At 44.4% G+C, this 23,689-nt stretch overlaps 2 protein-coding genes across 2 annotated transcripts in view; one reads left to right on the top strand and one right to left on the bottom strand.

The window, feature by feature from the left end:
• Window positions 1-23,689, top strand: part of LOC148048331 (uncharacterized) — a 433,893-nt gene that overhangs the window by 60,985 nt on the left and 349,219 nt on the right. The gene's annotated exons all lie outside the window — the stretch shown is intronic.
• LOC106551260 (leucine-rich repeat neuronal protein 1) overlaps window positions 13,106-23,689 on the bottom strand; it is a 36,489-nt gene continuing 25,905 nt past the window's right edge. The window contains exon 2 of the mRNA XM_087710737.1: window positions 13,106-16,157. Coding sequence (XP_087566863.1) covers window positions 13,521-16,037 — 2,517 coding nt within the window. The 5' untranslated portion in view covers window positions 16,038-16,157 and the 3' untranslated portion in view covers window positions 13,106-13,520. The remainder of the gene's footprint in view (window positions 16,158-23,689) is intronic.

A 23,689-nucleotide genomic window follows, 5' to 3' on the forward strand; every position in this document is an offset into this window, starting at 1 on the left:
TGAGCTCTGCCATGGTGCAACTGATGCTCTATGCAGATCTTCCCTATTCTCCCTCCATGCCACCACCCTTCTCTTGGGAAGGAAGGAATCCATTTTATGGGGAACTGCTTGGTATCCTCCCCTTTGCAACAGGTTACATAGCTTGAGAGTAGAGACTATAGCAGGCCAATAAAAGGAAGGTGCTTCTGCCATACCTGAAGCAGTGGGAAGTTCAAAATCTTATTCTTTTGAGACTACAAGGACCAAGGCCTAAGGAGATTCTCAATTACCTAAGTCACGGTTGTCCGAAAGGTGTTTCTACAAAAGGCAACTGGACTTGTTGTTTTTTTCCCCTTGAAGAAATTTTGCTTCTCATTCAAGATGCTTTTTCAGTTCTGAAGCAGAGAGAACTGAAGAAGCTTCTTGGATGAGAAGCAAAACATTTTCAAGGAAAATCTGTAGAGATTCTCAAGCCATCCAGGTCATGATTGTCCCAAAGGTGCTTTTTTCAGGAAGCAGCTGGACTTTTCAAGGGAAAGAACAGAGGAAGAACAGAGTTGTCTTTTGGAAAAGCACTTTTAGGACTACCAGGGTCAGTATTTCACACACATCCAGCTATCACTGGGAGGTGTGTGTGTGTGCTTTGCAATTGCTACCATGCATTCAATGGCAATGAGAGGGTTAAGCAGCAGAGATGGGAACTTTCCCCATACAGATGAAACTCGAAAAATTAGAATATCGTGCAAAAGTTCATTTATTTCAGTAATGTAACTTAAAAGGTGAAACTAATATATGAGATAAGACTCATTACACGCAAAGCAAGATAGTTCAAGCCGTGATTTGTCATAATTGTGATGATTATGGCGTACAGCTCATGAAAACCCCAAATCCACCATCTCAGAAAATTAGAATATTACATGCAATCAATAAAACAAGGATTGTACACAGAACAATATCGGACCTCTGAAAAGTATAAGCACGCATATGTACTCAGTTTGGGCCCCTTTTGCAGCAATTACTGCTTCAATGTGGCGTGGCATGGAAACTATCAGCCTGTGGCACTGCTGAGGTGTTATGGAAGACCAGGATGCTTCAATAGTGGCCTTCAGCTCTTCTGCATTGTTCGGTCTCGTGTCTCTCATCTTTCTCTTGGCAATGCCCCATAGATTCTCTATGGGGTTCAGGTCAGGCGAGTTTGCTGATCAATCAAGCACAGTAATCCAACAGTCATTGAACCAGGTTTTGGTGCTTTTGGCAGTGTGGGCCAAGTCCTGCTGGAATATGAAGTCAGCATTCCCATAAATCTCATCTGCAGAAGGAAGCATGAAGCGCTCCAAAATCTCCTGGTAGACGGCTGCGTTGACCCTGGTCTTAATGAAGCACAGTGGTCCAAAGCCCTGTTGTGAGATGGTTTTCATGAGCTGTAAGCCATAATCCTCACAATTATGACAAATCACGGCTTGAACTACCTTGCTTTGCATGTAATGAGTCTTATCTCATATATTAGTTTCACCTTTTAAGTTGCATTACTGAAATAATTGAACTTTTGCACGATATTCTAATTTTTCGAGTTTCACCTGTATGTGGAGTATCTGGGAGCAGCAAAAACTTCCTCAGCAGTGGCATATTTAAAGGGGGGCAAGGACAGAATTTCTACCTCTGTCTCCCAATTGGCTGCTAATATTCTACCAACCTTGTGGCTAAACAGAAGACAATGACATAAATAATACCCTCCCAAACAGCTTCATTATTTATTTATTGGATGCTTGGCTTTTTTTTTTAAGGTGCTCAAAGTATTATACATAGCACTCCTTCCTCTTAGTGGTCCTCACACAGCAGCCCTGTGAGGTAGGTTGGGCTGAAAGGGAGAAAATAAGTTGCCCAAAGTCACCTCATGGGCTTTCATGGCTGAACCGTGGCGTTCAACACTTCACCCCTGCACCACCTGGCCTCTCAGTATGGTATACATGTTATGTGCAGTGCAAAATTATCCTTTCAGGCTAACCCTAAGTGTTCTCTTCCCAACCACAAACTGGATATACAGAATAAAATGAAGGACACTCAAGAGTGTTGTGTGTTTGGATCAACAATATGAATGTTTATGAATCTTTGCGAGGACAACTAACCCAGGTTTTATCATGCCTTAAGGCACTAGCTGGCACATGCAGTAATTTGGATCCTTTCCTTCTTTCTCTTGGTTCCACCATAAAACCGCGGTAGACTAAAGCGCGCTTGACGAAAGCGCGTACGTCTCATCATTACAGCGCGACGAAAACAGCACGCTGTGAGCGGTAAACTTAAAATTAACGCGTAAATCTAAACCTAACCCCCCCAAACCTAACCCTAAACCTAACCCTAAGCCTAACCCTTAACCTAACCCTAAACCTAACCCTAAACCTAACCCTTAACCTAACGCTAAACCTAACGCTAACCCTTAACCTAACCCTAAACCTAACCCTAACGCTTAACGTAACCCTAAACCTAACCCTAACCCTAACCCTTAACCTAACCCTAACCCTAACCCTAACCCTTCCCTTTACGTGAATCTGCTTGCTTTAATTTTATTTTAATTTTAATTTAATTTATTTTTAATTTTATTTGTTGCGCTGCTGATGACGTCACGTACGCGCTTTGATCGGGCGCGCTTTAGTGGACCGCGGTTTTGACGGGTCACACTTTCTCTTTCGGCTTACCTTCATGTTTTTCATAAGAGCAAGGAGGAACTCAGAAAGAGGGAGAAAGGTTGCTCACATGGGATTAAAACACAAAATGCCCCTCCTGAATTGCATCTCAGCTCAGCCCGAGGGGCAGCCTTTGGTTAAACCTAAAATCACATGGACACAATATTTAATTTATATCCTTTATTAGTAGCCCTTGTGCCTTCTGTGCAGGAAGAAGTCAGCCTGAAATGCTCCTGCTTGTGTTCTCTCAGTGGTCTCCACTTTGAGACGGCTTTTCCTTACAATGGACATAATAAAGAAAGGGAAATTTGCTCTTTCCAATGTTTTTTTCCCTCAGGGTCCGCTGCAGGGGTGGGTTCCTGCCAGTTCTAACCTCTTCTATAGAAGAGGTTCCACAAATCTACAGTGCCGTTTAGAACCGGTTCCAGCTTCCTCCCCCCCGCCCGTCCACACATCATCAAGATGAAGAGCGAGAGGAGAAATTCTGGGAGTTGAAGTCCACAAGTCTTAAAGCTGTCAAGTCTGAACACTCCTGGGTTTTTTTTCCTAAAGAGGTGCAAGGATCTTGTAACTTGACAGCTTTAAGACGTGCACACTTCAATGCCAGAGTTCCTGAGCCAACATGACTGTGGGAGGAATTATGGGAGTTGAAGTCCACAAGTCTTAAATCTGTCAAGTTTGAACATCCCTGGTTTTTTTTTCTAAAGGGTTAGGGGTGCAAGGGTCTTGTAATTTGACAGCTTTAAGACTTGCATGCTTCAAATGCCAGAGTTTCTGAGCCAACGTTTTGGTTGCTAAGCAAGAGCTTTGTTAAGTGAGTTTCACCACATTTTACAAGTTGGCCACTCCCACCCAGTCACATGGCTGGCAAGCCACTCCCACCCGGTCACATGGCCAGCAAGCCACTCCTACAAAACAGGCCACACCTACAGAAGAGGTTCTAAACATTTTTGAAACCCACCACTGTTCCGCTGTTATGTGCCGGCATCCTTCTCCCAAAAAGTCCATCTGCTGGGGGACAGTTAAAAACAATAAGGCACATGGAAGTATCTTTGCACACAATGGTATGTTACCCCCACCACAGGTCAAGCAAAATTGCAAAACCAGTATGACTTATTTTTTGTCCTGAGACAAATTGCAGGGAAAAAGGTACAAGTTTTCCTCAACCACTTTTTCTCCTGTTCCCCAATCCCCCTAAAATGATATTCATCTTAATGCAGAGGCACAGAACCATTTAATGGTTGAAAACTACTTTTTTTTTTAAAAAAAAATAACTTTTTAGACTGCTTCAGGCTAGAATTTTTGATCTGATTTAATAATACTCAAGGAAGGATTTATTTTGGGTGTATTGTGCCTTTTGAAAGCTTAATATACCCAGAGTGACAATACATCCTTTATTTTAAAAGATCATTCTTTATTTCAGAAAGCGGTCCTTTAGAATTATTTAATATAATTATTTGTTTTCTTTGCTCTTCAATTTTCCTTTGTAAAGCACAGTTAAAAGGATAAACAACTTTTTTTATCCTTTGGAATGTATTTTGGATTTGCCTCCTTTTCAGGTTTTTCCCCTTTATTTTCCCCCACCCCTAAATATGGTGGCTGCAAATGCACCTATCTGCTTTTTCTTCCCACTGAAAATTGCAAGAATTTGTGTTACAGCCATGAAACAGCTGCAAGGGTAACGCCCAAAAGAGGACCAACTGAGTGTAGATGTGCACAAAATTGCATGTATATAAACTTGCTTTCTGTGTGCATACAGCAAATACACTCTAGAAATACAATGTAGTATATTGTATACTATACAACAGGGGTGTCAAACTCAATGCCGGGGGCCAGATCTAGTGCTTAGAGCTGGCCCATGGGGCCACTCTGGAAGCAGAGCCTTCTGTGCCTCTACCAGAGAAAACCCTGTACAGTCCTCCCGAGCTCTGTTTTCACTGGCAGAGGATTGCAGGAAGCCATCGCAGCTGAAAACAGAGCTTGGCAGAGCGCTCTTGGGCTACAAGTGATGTCGAGAGACGTTGAGCTGGCCATGCCCACCTCCCCCCCCCACAAGGTCAAACACAACCCCGATGTGGCCTTCAATGAAATTGAGTTTGACAGCCCTGCTATACAATGTAGACGATTGTTTTTAATCTGATATAGATTATTATTATAGAATCAGATAATTTATGCATCTGTTCTAGCTGTGACCCAGTTGTTTCCTGTTAATAGGCAACTTCAAGTCTGTAGACTTCATATAGCCCCGTTATTTTTTTATGTGACCTAGATCTAAAGCCCTTTGAGTTGGATGGGCAACCTTGGGCTCTCCTGCAATTCCCAGCATCCTTTACCACTAACCAGCTTGCCTGAACCTGCTGGGAGTTGAAGTTCATCCTAATTGCCTTCCGATATATGACTGTTTGTAAGGAATCTGAGCCACATGGCCATCTATTCCTAGCCCCCCCCCCCAATGAATCTCAGAAGAGAAGAGATGTTCGAGCACCGCCACCCTGGGTTTGTTCCTCATGTGATTATACTATTTGCATTTACAGTGGTACCTCAGTACTCATTGTTAATTGGTTCTGGGAGCTGCGATGAGTACCAAAAATAATGAATACCAAACACATTTTTCCCGTAAGGAATAATGTAGTGAATCACAAGGCAGCTGACACCGACAGGTTCTAGCTTGTGTGTTGAGTACCAAACAAACAACAAGTACTGGGACAAAATTTTCACATCCAAATGCGTTGAGTACCAAATTAGATGAGTGACAAAGCAGTTGCGTACCAATGTAGCAGTGTATAGCCGATTCTATTTTCATTACTTTGTGGATTGTTTAGAATGTGTGAGAAGATCTATCTATCTAACACAAAGCTTGTTTGTCAAAGCACCAATAGATTTCCTTTAAGTAAAATGGAGGAGGGGAGCATAGAAAGTTCCTGCACAGATTCTTCAGGTAGTCATTTTGAAATTATAAGCAAACACCATAAATACTCATAAAATGCTGTTTAATGTATTATCTTTACATACACTCCCAGATTCAAATGCTTTTTTCACACATTTTCCTTCACATATAATGTGACATATTTAGAGCCCTGGAGAGCTTAGCCTCCAGAGACTCTAAGCTTGTTTTTCAATCTGCCCTTTCCTCTGTCTATCTTCTGAACTTCAACTTCTTGTTTCTTCATCTCCTGCAGCCTTGATTTAAGGAGTTCTGGGTCTCCAGCTTTCTTCTCTGGCATGGCTTCTGTGTCTCTAAGCTTTCCAAATAACAGGCATTCAGCTGGTTGAACTTTGCCTGGGGAGACAGCCGTATGTAAAAGAAATTCAGCCTGTCACACTGCTGATAAAAATATGGGGAACCCTGCCAGGAAGTAATAGGAAAGTTGGCAGCTTTAAGTCTAATGAGTGGGTGAATCACTTGCTCCACCTTTCCCTTCCCTCTGGCACTTATTAGCTGTTCATTTTAAATGTAGCTACTGTACCTGGTCTCTTTGTTCTTTAATTCATGCCAGCATATTTCTAGTCTGCTGCAATGTGGGTGGATGTCAAATTTGGCTTTGGAGATCAAGGTTGCTATTCTCCTGGGCTTTGTCTTCCTTCCAGTTCCTCTGTCCCACCTGGCCACCCTTGGCTCTGGCTTCTTTGCTTTAAGCCAAGTTTTTTAACAAAAGAGGAGAAGGAGTTGTTTCTTATAGCTTATGTGGCATTGGGGGGTTGGAAACAGCTGTTCCGTTAAAGGCCCTTCACTGAAATCTTACCACCGCTAGTCACTGGTTAGGAAGCATTAGCAGAGCTGCAACTTTTCTACCTCAGGCCTTCGTTGTCAAGATACAGTAGGGTGATAAAAACTCTGACCCAATTTATAGTGTTGTGGCAGGGTGGGGGAGTGTTGCAAAACCACCAGAAATAGTTATATAACTGCTAAGAATTTTATTAAGCTTTTGGCACATTGCAAATTCACAGAACATGAATCTATAGTTAAACTGAACGATGGTTAAGTGATTCATCAATGTACAGGTTGGAACAACTCTCTGAACCATAGATCAACTATCCTGGCTGGTTATGACTAAAACTGGTAAGTAAATTTTAGCCTAGTGTGTTGAAGAAACCCGACTTGTATAAATGTTATATTAATCCTCCTTCTTTGCCCAGAAACATTCTGGATCTTTTTAATCCTGCTGTCCCTGGTTCTGTGGTTTGCCAAGTCCAAAAATGGTTACTTTCATCATGGTACTCTCTTCACTATTCATTGCCAAACTGCACATCACTTGTTGTATCCAGAACTGATAAACAGCTAGTGGTGATCATCTACACCAGTGGTTCCCAAACTTGGCAACTTTAAGACTTGTGGACTTCAACTCCCAGAGTTCTCCAGCCAGAAGAGCTAGCTGGAGAATTCTGGGAGTTGAAGTCCACAAGTCTTAAAGTTGCCAAGTTTGGGAACCACTGATCTACACCTTCCACCCAGTTAATATTGTGTGTGTGTGTTGTGTGTGTGTTGCTAAGCTTTTTTTTTTCTAGCACAGCTCCACTTTGGAACAAACAGTATAATAGCAACATGGTGTTGCTGAAGATACAAACTCTGTCATTTCTTCACCAGGAATCTTATATGCACAAGTGGATCAGTGGTGGGATTCAAATTTTTTTATTACCGGTTCTGTGGCTTGGGTGGCGTGGCATGGCTTGGTGGGCATGGCTTGGTGGGCATGGCAGGGGAAGGATACTGTAAAATCTCCATTCCCTCCCCACTCCAGGGGAAGGTTACTGCAAAATCCCCATTTTCTCCCAATCAGCTGGGACTTAGGAGGCAGAGAATAGATGATGGTGGGACCAGTCAGAGGTGGTAGTTACCAGTTCTCTGGATTACTCAAAACTTCCACTACTGGTTCTCCAGAATTGGTCAGAACCTGCTGAATACCACCTCTGAAATTGATGCTCTAAGGCAGGGGTGTCAAACTGGATTTCTTTGAGGGCCGGCTCAGCATTGTAGTTCTCCTCTGCAGGCTGGCCAGGGGTGGGGAGATGGGACGGACACCTCCTGAAATACTTTGCCCCCCCCCCGCGCCCCATTTTGACTGGCAGAGTGCTGTAGGAGGCTATCCAGGCTGAAAACGGGGCATGGGGAGCCTTGTGTGACTCCCCTATGCCCTGTTTTGGCTGCCAGAGGCACTGCAGGCCAGTCCTTTGATATTTCCAGGCAGGCCCTGGGGGGGGGGGCAGATTTAAGCACCCCATGGGCCAGATCCAGGCCTTGAGTTTAACACCCCTGCTCTAAGGCTATGGAGCCATTTGCAAGCCACCAAAGTGACTTCCCCTTAAGGTAGAAAATTGGATGATTAGGTAAAATTACTTCCACTCATCTTCTTGTTCCTCAGGTTGCCATCTTGATCATATTGATCTGTCAACGTCAAATGATAAATGATGGTAGAATTTCCATCAATAGCAATAGCAGTTAGACTTATATACTGCTTCATAGGGCTTTCAGCCCTCTCTAAGCGGTTTACAGAGTCAGCATATTGCCCCCAACAATCCGGGTCCTCATTTTACCACCTTGGAAGGATGGAAGGCTGAGTCAACCTTGAGCCGGTGAGATTTGAACAGCCGAACTGCAGAACTGCAGTCAGATGAAGTAGCCTGCAGTGCTGCATTCTAACCACTGCGCCACCTCGGCTCTTGCAATGGTTACATGTATAGCAGTAGTATCCCTGATAACCAACGTCTTGTTCTATACTTTTGCCTTGCAAAGTGATTTCCTTTCTGGCAATATTACAGAGCCGCTCTTATTCTAAGCTATGTAGGCTATTTATATTTCCTGATTCCCAGACTGCCCCAAGGTTCCTGTGCCCTGTCATGACAAATTGTCATTACTTCAAAGAAACCGGACTGGCAATACTGACCCTACGAATACATATGGAAGGATTTTGACCTTGTGCACTGTTGTGCCAAGTAAGCCAATCGGCAGAGGTTTCAATGCAGCACAAAGAGCCAAGGTGGCGCAGTGGTTAAATGCAGCACTGCAGGCTACTGCTAGATCAGCAGGTCAGCGGTTCAAATCTCACCGGCTCAGGGTTGACTCAGCCTTCCATCCTTCCGAGGTGGGTAAAATGAGGACCCAGATTGTTGGGGGCAATATGCTGACTCTCTGTAAACCGCTTAGAGAGGCCTGAAAGGCCTATGAAGCGGTATATAAGTCTACTGCTATTGCTATAGCACACGCAATAACAGGTACACATCTGTATAATTGAATATAGAAGGTCATGCACTCTGCATCTCCAGGCTTGACTTCAAGGTTTGTGGGATCCTAAAAGCAAAAGATTATCAAAAAAAATATTTTTTTTTCCAGGACTCAAAAGTCCAGATTCATTTTAGAAACAATACATGGTTTTCTGAATTGTACCCTTTGGGAGATGATGAAAGTAATTATCTCTCATATCCACTGGATGGGGAAAGGCTGATCTAGTTCTTTTCTTTATATTAGCAGCCACTCCAGTTTCTCCCAGATTGTCACAAGCAGAGTGTAAAAGTGATGGACTTCCCCTGAGGATTGCCTCCTACATCTGGTGTTTGGGGAGGGGGGTGTATATGATAAGAGATATTCCATTTATATGCTAATAACAAACTCATTCCAAGAAGCTGGTATCAGCAGGCCTGGAGAACTGAGAACTTTGCAAAAGTTTTGTTTTGTTTGTTCACTTTTGTTCTTTTGTGGACTCTCTCTCTGTCTCTCTATCACACTCACACATAAATTAGGAGGGGGGAAAACAAGGAAGGGGAGGAGAATCAGTCCTTTGAGGATGCCAAATGACCAGAGAATGCAATGATCAGACACAAAAACTTTGTAAGCCATATTGTGGTTGGTTAGTGGCTTAATTAAAGAAAAGAAAGAAAACTAGATTTAAGATATGATGACATACTGCCATGGAATGGGGATGGTGGAGGAAGAATAAAAATGTATGTATCTCCTTCAAGCTTAGCTTCCAGTGAAGCTCCTTAGACTGCCTGGGGTTTGATAGACTCTGGTCTCTGCAGTTTTCTTGGTAAGATTTTTTAAAGAAATGGTTTGCCCTGGAGAAAGAATAGCAAATGTATCAGCATCGCCCAATTACCCTGTTTCCCGCGAAAATAAGACCTTTCCGGATAAATAAGCCCAATCAGGCTTTTGAGTGCATGTGCTAAAATAAGCCCTCCCCAGAAAATAAGCCCCCAAAAATATTGCATCACAGAAAGAGCTATGAGGTGACCACCCTTGCCATCTCCTGCACCTCAAAAATAATAAGACCACCCCAAAAATAAGGCCAAGCGTTTATTTTGGGGGTCAAAAGAAAATAAGACCCTATCTTATTTTCGGGGAAACACTGTGGTTTTTCAGCAAATCTCAGCAAAACCATGTTGATAAAATAAGAAGCCTGGGTCCTGGTGCTTTCTTGCCTCTTCTGGTAACAAGATCTAACAGTTTTGGCAGAAACAACATCCAAGCTGACAAGCGTCAGGCCTGTGCACATAGAACTGGGGGAAGGAACTCACAGCTCAGCCTGCACACTTTTGTGGTTTCCTAAACCCCTGAGAACTGGACTCTCAAAATTCAGTGAGAAATTGCTATGGGGGATTTCCTGCCAATTTTAATGGAAACAAAATAAAGCCTTTGAAGCCTTCCCATTTGTAAAGTGAAATTAAAGAGGAAAAGAAAGGAACCCCACATGTGGGGTGCCACAGGGTTCGGTCTTATCCCCCCTACTATTTAACATTTACATGAAACCGCTGGGCGAGATCATTCGGAGGCACGGGATAAAATACCACCAATATGCGGACGATACGCAACTGTATCTGTCCGCCCCGTGCCAACTCAATGAAGCGGTGGACGTGATGAACCAGGGTCTAGAGGCCGTTAGGAACTGGATGAGCGCTAACAAACTGGTACTCAACCCGGACAAGACCGAGTGGCTGTTGTGCTTCCCTCCCAATAATTTGGCTGATGTACCAACACTTAGGCTGGGGGGTCAAATTTTACACCCCTCAGATAGGGTCCGCAACTTAGGAGTCCTCCTGGACCCACAGCTGACTTTTGACCACCAGCTGTCAGCTGTGACCAGGGGGGCATTTGCCCAGGTTCGCCTGGTCCGCCAGTTGCGGCCCTACCTAGACCGGGAGGCTCTCACAACAGTCACTCGAGCCCTTGTGATCTCTAGGCTGGAATACTGCAATGGGCTCTACATGGGGTTGCCCTTGAAGTGCATCCGGCGACTACAGTTAGTCCAGAATGCAGCCGCGCGAGTGATAGTGGGCGCACCGCGGTTCGCCCACGTTACACCTGTCCTCCGCGAGCTGCACTGGCTACCTGTTGGTCTCCGGGTGCGCTTCAGGGTACTGATGACCACCTTTAAAGCACTCCATGGTAGTGGATCTGGGTACTTGAGAGACCGCCTCCTGCCGATTACCTCCCTTCGACCAATTCGATCGCACAGACTGGGCCTCCTCCGAATCCCATCTGCCAGTCAATGCCGACTGGCGACCACACGGAGGAGAGCCTTTTCTGTTGCAGCTCCGACCCTGTGGAACGATCTCCCCGCTGAGATCCGTACCCTCACCACCGTCCAGACCTTCCGCGCAGCCCTCAAGATCTGGCTCTCCCAGCAGGCCTGGGGATAGGTTCCTAATTCACCCGCCCGAGTGTTTGATTGTTGAACGAAAGTTGTGTTTTACTATTTTTTTCTTTGTTCACATTTTGTTTTGTTTTTGATGTTGCACTTCCCTCCCTTGTGATTGTAAGCCGCCCTGAGTCCCCTCAGGGAAAAGGGCGGCCTATAAATTTTAATAAATTCAAATTCAAATTCAATTCAAACCCCGAAAAATACCTTCCCCACTGAAAACCTCACTCCCCAATACTTATAGGGAGCTGTAATAACTCTCGAAAATAATAGTGAAAGAAAATAAAGTGGGAACCACAGAACCCTTTCCTGTAAGTGGTGTCAAAGTCTGACTTGAGCTGGACCGAAGACAATTTGCTGCTACACAAGGCAAAAGACAAAACACTAAAATAATAATAGGGTGTCTTCTTTCCAGTCAAGAAGTAAATAATTGACCAGCACATCCATGATGGTAATAGGATAATGTTCTTTGTGCCACAGCACCAGCTTAGTTTATCAGCCCCAGGACAGGCTGCACATATTCAGGTTTGTCCTCCAAAACAGTGGTCTCCAACAGTGGTAGGTTTCAAAAAATTGTGGAACCTACTCTTTGGGTGTGGCCTTTGTGGGAGTGGCTTGCCGGCCATGTGACCTGGTGGGAGTGGCTTGCCGGCCATGTGTTTTCTTTCTTTCTTTCTTTCTTTCTTTCTTTCTTTCTTTCTTTCTTTCTTTCTTTCTTTCTTTCTTTCTTTCTTCTTTCTCTCTCTCTCTCTTTCCTTTTGTCTCTCTGTCCCTTTTTTCTTTTTTTCTTTCATCTCTCTCTCACTCATTTTCTTTTTTTATTTATTTATTTCTTCCTTTCTTTCTCTTTCTCTCTCTTTCTGCGTCAGTCTGTGTGTGTGTGTGTGTGTGTGTGTGTGTGGTGTGTGGCAGTGGTGGGTTTCAAAAATTTTTGGAACCTCTTCTGTAGGTGTGGCCTGCTTTCTGGGTCCACTGGTGGAACCTCTTCTAACCGGTTTGGTAGATTTGACGAACTGGTTGTACCGAATAGGTGCAAACTTATAGGAACCCACCTCTGGTCTCCAACCTTGGCAACTTTAAGACCTGTGGACTTCAACTCCCAGAGTTCCTCAGCCAGCAAACTTTAAGACCTGGCTGAGGAACTCTGGGAGTTGAAGTCCACAGGTCTTAAAGTTGCAGGTCTTAAAGTTGCCAAGGTTGGAGACCACTGCTCCAAAAGAACCATTTTGGAAGATTGCAAAGTAGCATCTGCACCCGAGGCCTCTGTCTCACCCTGCCCAATGGTGTCACTATCCCTGGCCCTTTGTCACTTTTCCCGAATTGCTCATCCCTCTAGAGCAGAGTTCCCCAACCTTTCTAGCTTTGTGAACTGGTAGTGGGGGTGGGGAGATGGAATGGTTTCGTGCACGCAGGTGTTTGCCCACTACTTGTGCAAGTGGGGATGCATGCGCTTGCCCACCACTTCTGTGGCTCGGTTCTGAATGGCTCAAGGCCCGGTACTGGGCCGCGACCCAAGGGTTGGGGACTCCTGCCCTACAGTATGTGAAGTAATAATATAAAAACTAGGAGGGTCTAGGCAAATGCATAGTGCCTTTCAATTACCACTGAGTAAAAATAACTAACTTCCCTGTGTGACAATGGAAGGATAGATTTAGGAAGCATAAGAGATTTTTATTCAGATTCTTATTTTGCTATTTTGCACCCTTGAAATGGGAGCCTGTAATCTTGCTCAAAAGGAGAAGCAGGCTTATTATCCTCAAAATGTTCACTAGAGGGCAGCATATCAATCTTCTTGGGTGACAGAAAAAACACGCTTGATCCTGGGTGAGGTGAAGAGATTTGGTTCCTTGCATTGCCTGTTTTCAATATATTATCTCCTTCCCCCAACAAACACATCCACATATTTTAAACTTTGTCCAACTCAATTTTATTCATTTTTTAACCTGCCCCCCAGGGGCTACACTGTCCCAGGGGCCTTGTTATCTGCCTGATACTATCCTCCCTCGTTGGCTCTAACTACACAGTGAGACCTTGGCTAAGAAATGTCCAAGTTCCTCGTGCCCTTGGTACATATAGTGCACAGGTGGGTAGAAGGGGTAAAAGTGGGAGGCAAGAACCTGAACTGGGAAGGCCTGGAGACCCAATTCTGACATCCTAAAAGCCACAGGGAGGAGAGATTTCCCACCGACGTCTGTGTTGAGGTATGGGTACCAGCACACCTCAAATTCCTTCATGGCTGTTGCCATAGGTAAGTCTTGGAAGTGTCAATCTGGCCAGGAGGAGATGGCAGCAAAACAGTGTGCCCAGCTATGGCAGGGGGAGGTGGCAAGGTTGGTGTGGGCGGAGCCAGCTGTGCTAATGGAGCCATTGGGAGGGGAGGGTCTCCCTCTGCATCCCACAAGCTGATCAGGGGAGGGTAGACCTCGTTGAGTGGGATGGCGGCTGCGTGTTGCATGTACTTTTTGAGCGAATGGCGACACCCTTTCTCCTTGAGTCGCCGAGAAGCACAAAGGAGCAGGAGCACAGCGCTCAGGGCTGCTAATAAGGAGCCAGTAATAGCAGCCAAGGCTGCCCCTCCTGCCCAGCCTCCCATCAGCTCCACTGAGAGGGAGGCATCCTTGGTGGTGACATTGAGGCAGACGTGCTGAGCGTGGGGCAATAGCCAAGCAGATGGAAGACCGGCAGAAGCTTCCATGGGACCTGTCATGGGTGCAGAGGAGGATTTGGAAGTTCCTGGAGAAACCACAGTTGAATGACTCATGAGAGACAAGGAAGGACCCCTGGGGATTATCAAAGAGCTCAGCGATGGCGCAGAAGCACCTGTGGTTGCGCTGACCATTTCTGAAGAACTCGCAGAAGGCAAAGGAGAGTTTGTAGAAGCTGCTACGGCAGAGGGAACATCGGTGTAACTGGCAGCAACGGAGGACTTGGGAATGGAGGACATGACGGTAAGGCAAATCTCATAACGGGTGGAAGGTTGCAAGTGTGTGAGGTTGTATTCCCGGATGCTCACAGGGACTCGTGAGGTGTAGGTAAAATGGGGGTTATGGATGCGCATGGTAGCTGATGACCAGGATGGAGGAGGTGGTGGTGGGTGGGCAGTGGCTGATTCATCTCTTTCATTTTTATGCCCCTCTATGTAAGATGTGGTCCATTCCAACACCACAAAATGCGACTGTACCTTTTTGGCAAAGACCAAAAGCCTGGCAGGAGTTACAGGTCTTTCTCCAATGACATTGAGGGACAGACTATGGCTAGTAGAGGCCAGTTCATTCCGGGCTACACAAGTGTAGACTCCTGAATCTGCTGGGTTGGCTCTGCTAATCTCAAGGGTCCCACCAGCCCTAAGATGCATCTTGCCTGTTCTAGCAGTCACTTTTTTCCCAGAAGGTAAGATCCAATGGAATTGTGGTGGTGGCTCTGAGCTGGCCTGACAGACCAGAATCACCGTAGAACCAGATGATGCCTCCATGTGTTCTGGAAGATTGGGTGTGATTTCTGGCAAACAACCTCCCCCACTGACATTTTTAAGGGCTTCTTGGAGCTCTTGACCCATGGCTTCTGGAGGTGAAGTACAGAGGGTAGTTTGCGATTCGATCAGCCGAACGTGTTCTGTGATCCATGGTTTCCAGTTCTCTAAGCAATCGCATCGCAATGGATTCCCATTGAAGCTGAGTTCGGCCAAAGTTGGCAAGGCATCTCTCAGGCCTAAGGGAAGAAAGCCAAGGGCTGTATTGCTGATTAACAAAGTGCGAAGAGCCGGCACCCCCTGGAAGGCAACTGGGTGCAAGTATGACAGATGTGGATTGTTGCACAGCTCAAGCTTGGCTAATTCTGGAAGATTCTCAAATGACCCTTTGTGGATGCCGGTAAGTTCCTCCATGCCATTGAGGCTCAACTCTTCCAGATGCAGCATATCCTTGAAGTCTCCTGGCTGAATTTCTGTGATAGGATTTTTGTTAAGATCCAGGAATTTCAAGTGAGGTAGGCCTCTTAATGCCTTGGTGGGAACGTATGAAAGGTGGTTATCATAAAAGGAGAGACTCTCCAGGTAGTCCAGACCTTGGAAAGCATCAGGAGGGATTTCAGTGAGCTGCATCCCAGCTAGGACGAGGCTATGAAGCTTTTCCAAAGGCTGAAAACTCCCCCCTGTTAACTGGGAGATGGGATTCTCTCCAATCATCAGGATCTCTAAGTTGTGGAGTGGGAGGAACCAACGATGGTCAATGGCGTGGAGACGGTTGGCATTGAGGTGCAGCCGGAGCAAGCTGGTTAAGCCCGCAAAAGCCAATGGCTCAATAGAGGAGATAGAATTGTGATTTATGTAGAGTTCCTCTAGTGAAGTAAGGTCACTTAAGCAGTGGTTGGAAAGCTCCTCCACCTGATTCTCTTCCAGGTAAAGGGTAATGAGATGTGAAAGGTTAGCCAACCCAGCGTCACTGACTCTGGAGAAGTGGTTTTGGGAGAGGTCCAGCTCAGTCAAGTTGGACAAGTGCTGGAGCTCCCTGTTGACCTTGGAGATCTTATTACTCTGCAACAGAAGGACCTGGGTGTTTGAGGAGAGATTGCCGGGTACCCGGGTGAGCAGCAGATCATTGCAGTCCACTGTGCTGGCCTCATGATAAATGGATTGGGGAGTGAACCATGGGCGAGTCTCGCAGACACACTGTGGAGGGCAGGAGTGAGTGGCAAATGGTGATCCTTGTAGACACAGCAACAGTAGAGCATACCACGGGAAGCAGGACATGGTGCTCTTCCCTGCTATGAGTCTTCGTGACCACCAACTGCTTATGGTGTAGTTTCGAATAGAAAGGATGACTTTAATCCATCAGACGAGCTCAGAATAGCCTATGGAGTCTTATCATCTCTGGAAGAGAAAAGAAAGGATGGATATGAGGCTTCTTAGGGTAAACATTTATTCTGAAAGTTCATCAAAACTGTTTTGAGATTCTAGTCAGCAGTCAGCTTGGGTCATGCGGTCTTTAAAAGTTCAAAAAGTTTCTCCAAACTTTGTCCACCCACTGTAATTAGTGGCAGCCTTAACAGAGAAAAGAGAAAACGAATGAATGAATGTCGTATTAACTAGATTTAATTTCATTCATTTTATGTATGACTTATATTGTAGATGAACCTCAGTTTTTGTCCTTTTTCTGGTAATGTTTTACAGTGCAGCCCTGTCACTTGTAGTCCAAGGCCGACCCTCGGTTTTACAAAATATGCACTTGCTTCTAAAGGTGCTAATTTTTAGAGTCAGTTCGTATTCCCTGTTATTTTATAAAACCAAAGGTAGGTAACCTCAGTCAGAAATTTTAAGCTAAACTCTGTAATAATCAAGCTCCAATTTATAGCCATTGTGATGCTTACATTTCTCCTAGTTCAGGGGTGGGTTTCTCGCCCCGTTCCAACCGGTTCGGTTGGAACGGGGCCAGCGGCGTCCTCGTGCACGCACGCGGTGCAAACATGCGTACTAGCATCTGTGCGATGTTCCAGCTGCTCCTGGAGGATCGCGCAGGTGCTGTATGCGTCCTGCGCATGCGTGGAAGCGCAGAACTCGTCAAAACCGGGTAAGAAGCGCGGGCGGGCGAGCCCTTCGCCGTTCCCGGAAGTTACTTACTTCCGGGTTCGCCGACCAACCGGTTCGCAGGGACCGCCGCGAACCAGTTGAAACCCACCCCTGTCCTAGTCCCTGTTTTTGCCTCATATTGTTCACATCCATTTCCCAATTCTGCTCTGAGCTGATAAACTCAGATTTGTTTAGTTCCTACATTTCAGGACAGATTCAAACCATAGAAAGTCTGTGGCCTTAAGAGAGCTTGCATTAAGTTTGCCACATAAAACTCCATTCATAATCCCAGTTTAGACTCCATTTCTGAATTCAGACTGATGGCATTTTAGGTCACCTATTGTTACCATAAAATGACAAACCAGATTACTAAATCTCATATGCACTATATAAATAAACTAAGGGTGGTTTGTTTTGTCAGTTTTGAAAATGTCACAGGGATTTTTTAAAAGGGCAAAACTTGTCTAATGTAATTTTTATGAAGAGTTATTACATAGATAAAAGACAAGTGTAATGTACATACATAAAACAAAAAAGAGAAAAAAGAAAAGTGCAAAAAGCAATGCGGTGAAAGAAAGAAGAAAAACTTAAAAGACATAAGAACCAGAAAAAATAAATGTTATAGACAAACTCATTGTCCTCCCTCTTTTAATATTACAAAAAATCCCTTCAGTCCCTTAGTTGATCTTTTTTCAATTGTCAAGTCACAAACTCATTTCACTTTTTTTTTCTATTTCAGAAAAAAAAGTCTATAAATGGTTTCCAATAATACTTTTGTCCCTGGCCAAACAGGTCAGTGTTATCATTTCTGCCAAATCTGCCATCTTTGCTATCCATTCCGCCAGTATGGGTGCTTCAGTATTTTTGCATCATTGCACATATAATAATCTTGCATCAATTGCCATATATAAAAATTAAAAGGGCAGGCCTGAATTTGCCAGACATGCCGTGAAAGTCATCCAGCCAGTGTTTGGTGATTGTTTCTTTGCTTTAAGATACTCAGGAGAAACAGAATTCCTTCAGCTTGCTTTGCTACACTTATCTGGGGAAACCTACATCTGGTGCAATTTTTCTGGACTCACCAAAGGCAGCAGGATTTATTCTCTATACTTCACGATCAGCCATCAGCCAGGTTTGCCATGGGTTTAAATCAGGGGTGGGTTTCAGGCGGTTCGTGGCGGTCCCCGCGAACCGGTTGGTCGGCGAACCCGGAAGTAAGTAACTTCCGAGAACGCCGAAGGGTCCACCCGCCCGCCCGCATTTCTTACCCGGTTTTGACGAGTTCTGTGCTTCCACGCATGCGCAGGACGCATACAGCACCTGCGCTATCCCCCAGGAGCAGCTGGAGCATCGCACAGACGCTAGTCCGCATGCGTGCACTGCGTGCGTGCACGAGGACGACAACGCCCCCATTCCAACCGAACCGGTTGGAACGGGGTGAGAAACCCACCCCTGGTTTAAATAACAACTTGGTATGCAATTAGGATTTCTTGGATACTGATAAACGGGACTACTTATCAGAAACAGATAGTTTAAAAGCACAGAGCTTGGGAAAGGCAGCTGCCGATACGAACAATCTATAACAGGGGTGTCAAACTCAAGGACCATGGGCTGGATCCGCCCCACTGGATGCTTAAATCCACCCCATGGAGCCGGACTGAAAATATCAAACGATCAGCTCGCAGTACCTCTGCCAGCCAAAACGGTCCACGTGCCCCCCACCCAGTGGCCTGTTTTCGGCCTGCCCGGCCTGCAGCACTCTGCCAGCCAAAAACAAACTGTGTTTTTTACTTAAGGTTTAATGTGTACAAACCACAGCATGATAGTTCACTCAAACACGGTAATAATTCACACTGAAACATACCATAGCACTCTTTGGTGTGCAATCACTTTGTGTGACCATATATATTTGAAAGGCAGCTCTCCAATGCAGCCCTTCCTGTGGCCATCAGGATGGAAAGTCCACAAGAAGAGAACCTGTGGACCATTGGAAGATGGTCAAGAGAGCAGAGAGCTAAAACAAGGGATCCACTGTAGCTGTTCTCAACCTCATGGCTGGTATTATCTGGAATAAACTACTTAGGCAGCCTTTCCTGCGTGGCACGACAAAACCGCGGTCCACTAAGGCGCGCCCGATTAAAGCGCGTCGCTGACGTCATCAGCAGCGCGACAACAACGACCGCGGAGAAAAAAAGGGCGCTTTAAAAAGCGCTTTTAAAGCAAGCCGATTCACGTAAAGGTAAGGGTTAGGGTTAGGGTTAGGTTAAGGGTTAGGGTTAGTTTTAGGGTTACGTTAAGCGTTAGGGTTAGGTTTAGGGTTAGGTTAAGGGTTAGCGTTAGGTTTAGGGTTAGGTTTAGGGTTAGGTTTAGGGTTAAGTTAAGGGTTACATTTAGGGTTAGGTTTAGGGTTAGGTTTGGGGGGGGTTAGGTTTAGTTTTACGCGTTAATTTTAGCTTTACCGCTCACAGCGTGCTTTTTTCATCGCGCTGTGATGACGTCAGGTACGCGGTTTCGTCGAGCACGCTTTAGTCGACCGCGGTTTTGTGGTGGAACCCTTTCCTGTATGGTGAAAAGTGGCAATGAATGCTCCTTTGAGTTGATCTTTGTAAATGATGCTGGTATTATTGATGCAGGAGAAAGAACTGCACATCTGTATATTTTGCACTAAAAGGTAATTTTCCTTCTGTCTTGCTTTGCCCATCCAAACACCTGGTGATACGGACAACCATCTCAATTAATGAATATACAGAAAGCTAAGGAAGTAGTGAATTGATGACTACAAGGCTACATCTATGCAGTTTTCTTTGTCCTGTTGACTCCTCAATGCAACGTACACTTCTGGGATTTCCTACCCAAGTACTTGCCAGATCTGACTCTGCCTATTTTTTTCTTTTGAGATCAGTCAAAATGGAGTAGTTGCTACTACAAGATATTATATTATATCTGGAATAAGAACAAGAAGATGATAGATGATGTAATCCATTATCTTATTGGATGATGTAATCCATCATCTTGTTGGATGATGTAATCCATCATCTCCTGCTTGAGCAGGAGGTTGGACAATGGATGATATACGATGGACAATAAATGAGCAATGGATGATGTATTAGAAGACCTCCAAGGTCCCTTCCAACTCTATTATTCTGTTAGTCTCTCCTAAAAGCTCAAAAAACCAGGTTCTAGTTTATAATTGGACAGCATTCTGTTTGGCAAATCTGTACATTCTTCCTTGAGTTTCTAGCAGGATAATGACAGAATGTGCAAGCACAAGAGAAATAACCTACTTTATGTGGTAGTAAATTGAACATTGAACCAATTTTACTTGTCTCTCAAAAGAATGTCGGTCTGCTCTCAGTCTGCAATAAATTTCCTAAAAAAATTAATTCTACTATGTACACTGGACACATTTTAGGTAAGCAGGATTATACTATCAACCTATCGTATATGCCTTTTAAATATGACAATATACCTTTCATTTGCCTTCTTGTTCCTTACAAAACAATAGCTGTCCTTTTAAAAGCTGTGAAGATGGTGCAGAGGGAGAAGGAGATGATTGGGTGAGACCACAGACGTTCACTAGAATGTGCCCATCATCCTCATCTCCCTGCCATATCTATTCAGCTAAAATGTCTGGTGGAAACATTCACAGCTTCCCCACCACCACCCGCTCCAGAGCCAGATATTTGACAGGCAAAAGTTATGTTCTTTTGGAGAGCAGCAACAGTTTTGGCAAAAGCTACTCTTCTTCAGATAATATATTTGCCTTTGCTGATGGATTATGGACTATGCCTCTCTCAGTGGAGCAGATGCTTTGGTGAGAATTCAGAAGAATTCTTTATGTGAATTTTCATAAACTGCGGTTCTTCTGATGCAGTTCAGCTCGGCCAAATGATGGTTATCTTCGCCATCGCTTTCTAAGATTAGCCCTCTGAAAATTCATTTCACATCCTACTCTGTTTCCCTGAAAATAAGACCTTCCTGGATAATAAGCCCAATCAGACTTTTGAGAGCATGTGCTAAATAAGCCCTCCCCCCAAAATAAGCCCTACCTGAAAATATTGCAACACAGCAGCAGCCATGAGGTGACCATGCTTGCCATCTCCTGCATCTCAAAAATAATAAGACCTCCCCAAAAATAAGGCTAAGCACTTATTTCGGGGTTCAAAAGAAAACATTTATATCTTATTTTTAGGGAAATACGGGAATTTGAAAGCTTTAAATTCCATCTTTGCCCCCAGCAGTTATTTCCTAATTCTTACCGTGTGCTGTTTCTTTGCAGGATTTGCCTTAGTTTAATAGCTTATGTGAGGAAAGGGATCACTGGGTGATCCCAAATATCTAAAAGCCAGAGAGGTTTTGAAAGGGTGGAGATTCCGTACTGCAGCTCTTTTTCATAGGTGACATTTTAGTGCCTTTTTGCTGTAAGCATGACAGTGACAAAGGAGAACATGCAAAATATATACAGGTAGTTACTGCTAAAAACTGCTTTCATCCATCAGGGATTAAACTGAGGTGATTTACTAATGCAGACATCCCAAAGGCATGGAGGGAGTACCTTGCCATCAATATGCCCATCATACCCCTGCTTTAAATAAATCTTAGTGTCAGGGCTGCTTCCCTCAGTAACCAAGAAAGAAACCACTCAACTCCATTTTGCAGAATTAAGAGTACTTTTACTGGTTATGAGTAGATGGTAGCTAGGCAAAGCAAGATCTGAGGCAAAACCGTGCGTAATCATAGATATCAATATGTGACTCAACGGTTCCACCACAAAACCGCGGTAGACTAAAGCGCGCTCGACAAAAGCGCATACCTGACGTCATCACAGCGCGACGAAAACATCACGCTGTGAGCGGTAAACTTAAAATTAACGCGAAAACCTTACCCTAACCCCCCCAAACCTAACCCTAAACCTAACCCTAAACATAACCCTTAACCTAACCCTAAACATAACCCTAAACCTAACCCTTAACCTAACGCTAAACGTAACGCTAACCCTTAACCTAACCCTAACCCTAACGCTTAACGTAACCCTAAACCTAACCCTAACCCTAACCCTTAACCTAACCCTAACCCTAACCCTAACCCTAACCCTTACCTTCACGTGAATCGGCTTGCTTTAAAATCGCTTTTTAAAATCTCCGCGGTCGTATTTGTCGCGCTGCTGATGACGTCAGGTACGCACTTTAATCGGGCGCGCTTTAGTGGACCGCGGTTTTGTCGTGCCACGTGACTCAACCCCCCTCCCCTTGGCAACCCCATCCCATAGCCCAATCTGCACATCCCTCAGGTGTCATGTGGGAGACATCTTCAAAAAGCATCATCAGGCTGGTATGCCGGACATTTGGCCTTGGCGGCAAAGCCTCTATCTGTAGCATGCGTAGTAGATGGTGAGAACAAACTCCCTTTTCACAGGCACTCCTGCACTGACACTTCCCCACCCAGATACAATGCCCCCCCCCCTCCCTCCCCATTTCAATGGCAGCCGAAAGCAAGCAGCAAAGCAGAGGCTGACACTTAGTGAGCTTTCATATTCTTATTATATATAGAAAGATGCTTTTTTTCACCAAAAAAAGGGAATTTAATCTCGGCATAAAATAGGTATGTTTTAATCTATACACTAGGGTAACCAGATGCAAAAGAGCACAAGGATCCTTCATATTTATAAGACTGTAAGGAAAACAGAATTTCAGCAGAACATGTTTTTTCTACTCTCGAGTGACAAGTATATTGAAGGGTTGAGGTTTTTTTTTTGCAGGAATAGAGGGATTTGTTATTTTCCAAATAAACCATCTCCCTATATCTCCTAGCATTGTTCTTGGTGGTATGAAACTAGGCTGAAATTGCCATAACAAAAGACGAAGCTGGCACATAAGCAGGAATCTTGCTAAAAGAACCCCTTCGGGGAAATAGCTAAAAAGGAAACAAGTTGTTAAGGAAATAAAGGAAAAATATCACCTGAACAAAGCAGGGCCTTATCGGGAGGGAGGGAGGGAGGGGGACCAAAACCAAATCCTAGCTAATCAAAGGAATAAAATGGGGTCCAGACTTGGTAGCTTCCATCCCTCTGACTAGTTAGTGTAGTTAGTGCATTAAGGTGTGTTTGTGTGTGTGTGTGTGTGTGTGTGTGTGAGAGAGAGAGAGAGAGAGAGAGAGAGAGAGAGGGAGGGAGGGAGGGAGGGAGGGAGAGAGATTGGTGTAAAATTGAGGAGGGGTGGTGGTGGTTTAACATCTATGATTGCAGGTAGTCCTCAGTTGCAACTACGATTGGGAGCAGCAACTTTCTTGTTAAGTGAAGCAGTTGCTAAGTAAACCTATGCTGATGAATATACTTCAGCTTTCCTTTGTTTTGCATACTTGTGAAGGTCGTAAACGTGAGGCCTTATTTCTACCTTATTTAAATTATACATCACCACTGCAAATGGTGTCAGTTGCCTGATAACGACTTATATTGCTCCTGATTCCTAATACGTTATAGTTTTAGCCTCTCATTTGTTTTAAGTGGTTGTTTTTCATTACTGGCTGCTCTAAGAGCTATTTTAAGATGCGATAGCAAGGTAAAACATATGGCAAAAATAAATGCAGCCAAACAAATACATCCAGGGATATTTTTCTCACCGGCTAATGGTACCCTGAAATATCTTGAAAGCATATCTTCCCACAGGCAAAGAGGCAAGGGTGTGGTGTTGAATACAACCTTCTGAGTTTATTTATTTATTTATTTATTTATTTATTTATTTATTTATTTATTTATTTATTTATTTATTTATTTATTTATTAGACTTATATACTGCTTCATAGGGCTTTCAGCCCTCTCTAAGCGGTTTACAAATTTT

Source organism: Thamnophis sirtalis, unplaced genomic scaffold, assembly GCF_051295495.1.
Source record: "Thamnophis sirtalis isolate CommonGarterSnake01/CBP01778 unplaced genomic scaffold, rThaSir2_p1.2 scaffold_3, whole genome shotgun sequence".
NCBI classification, from domain to species: Eukaryota; Metazoa; Chordata; class Lepidosauria; order Squamata; family Natricidae; genus Thamnophis; species Thamnophis sirtalis.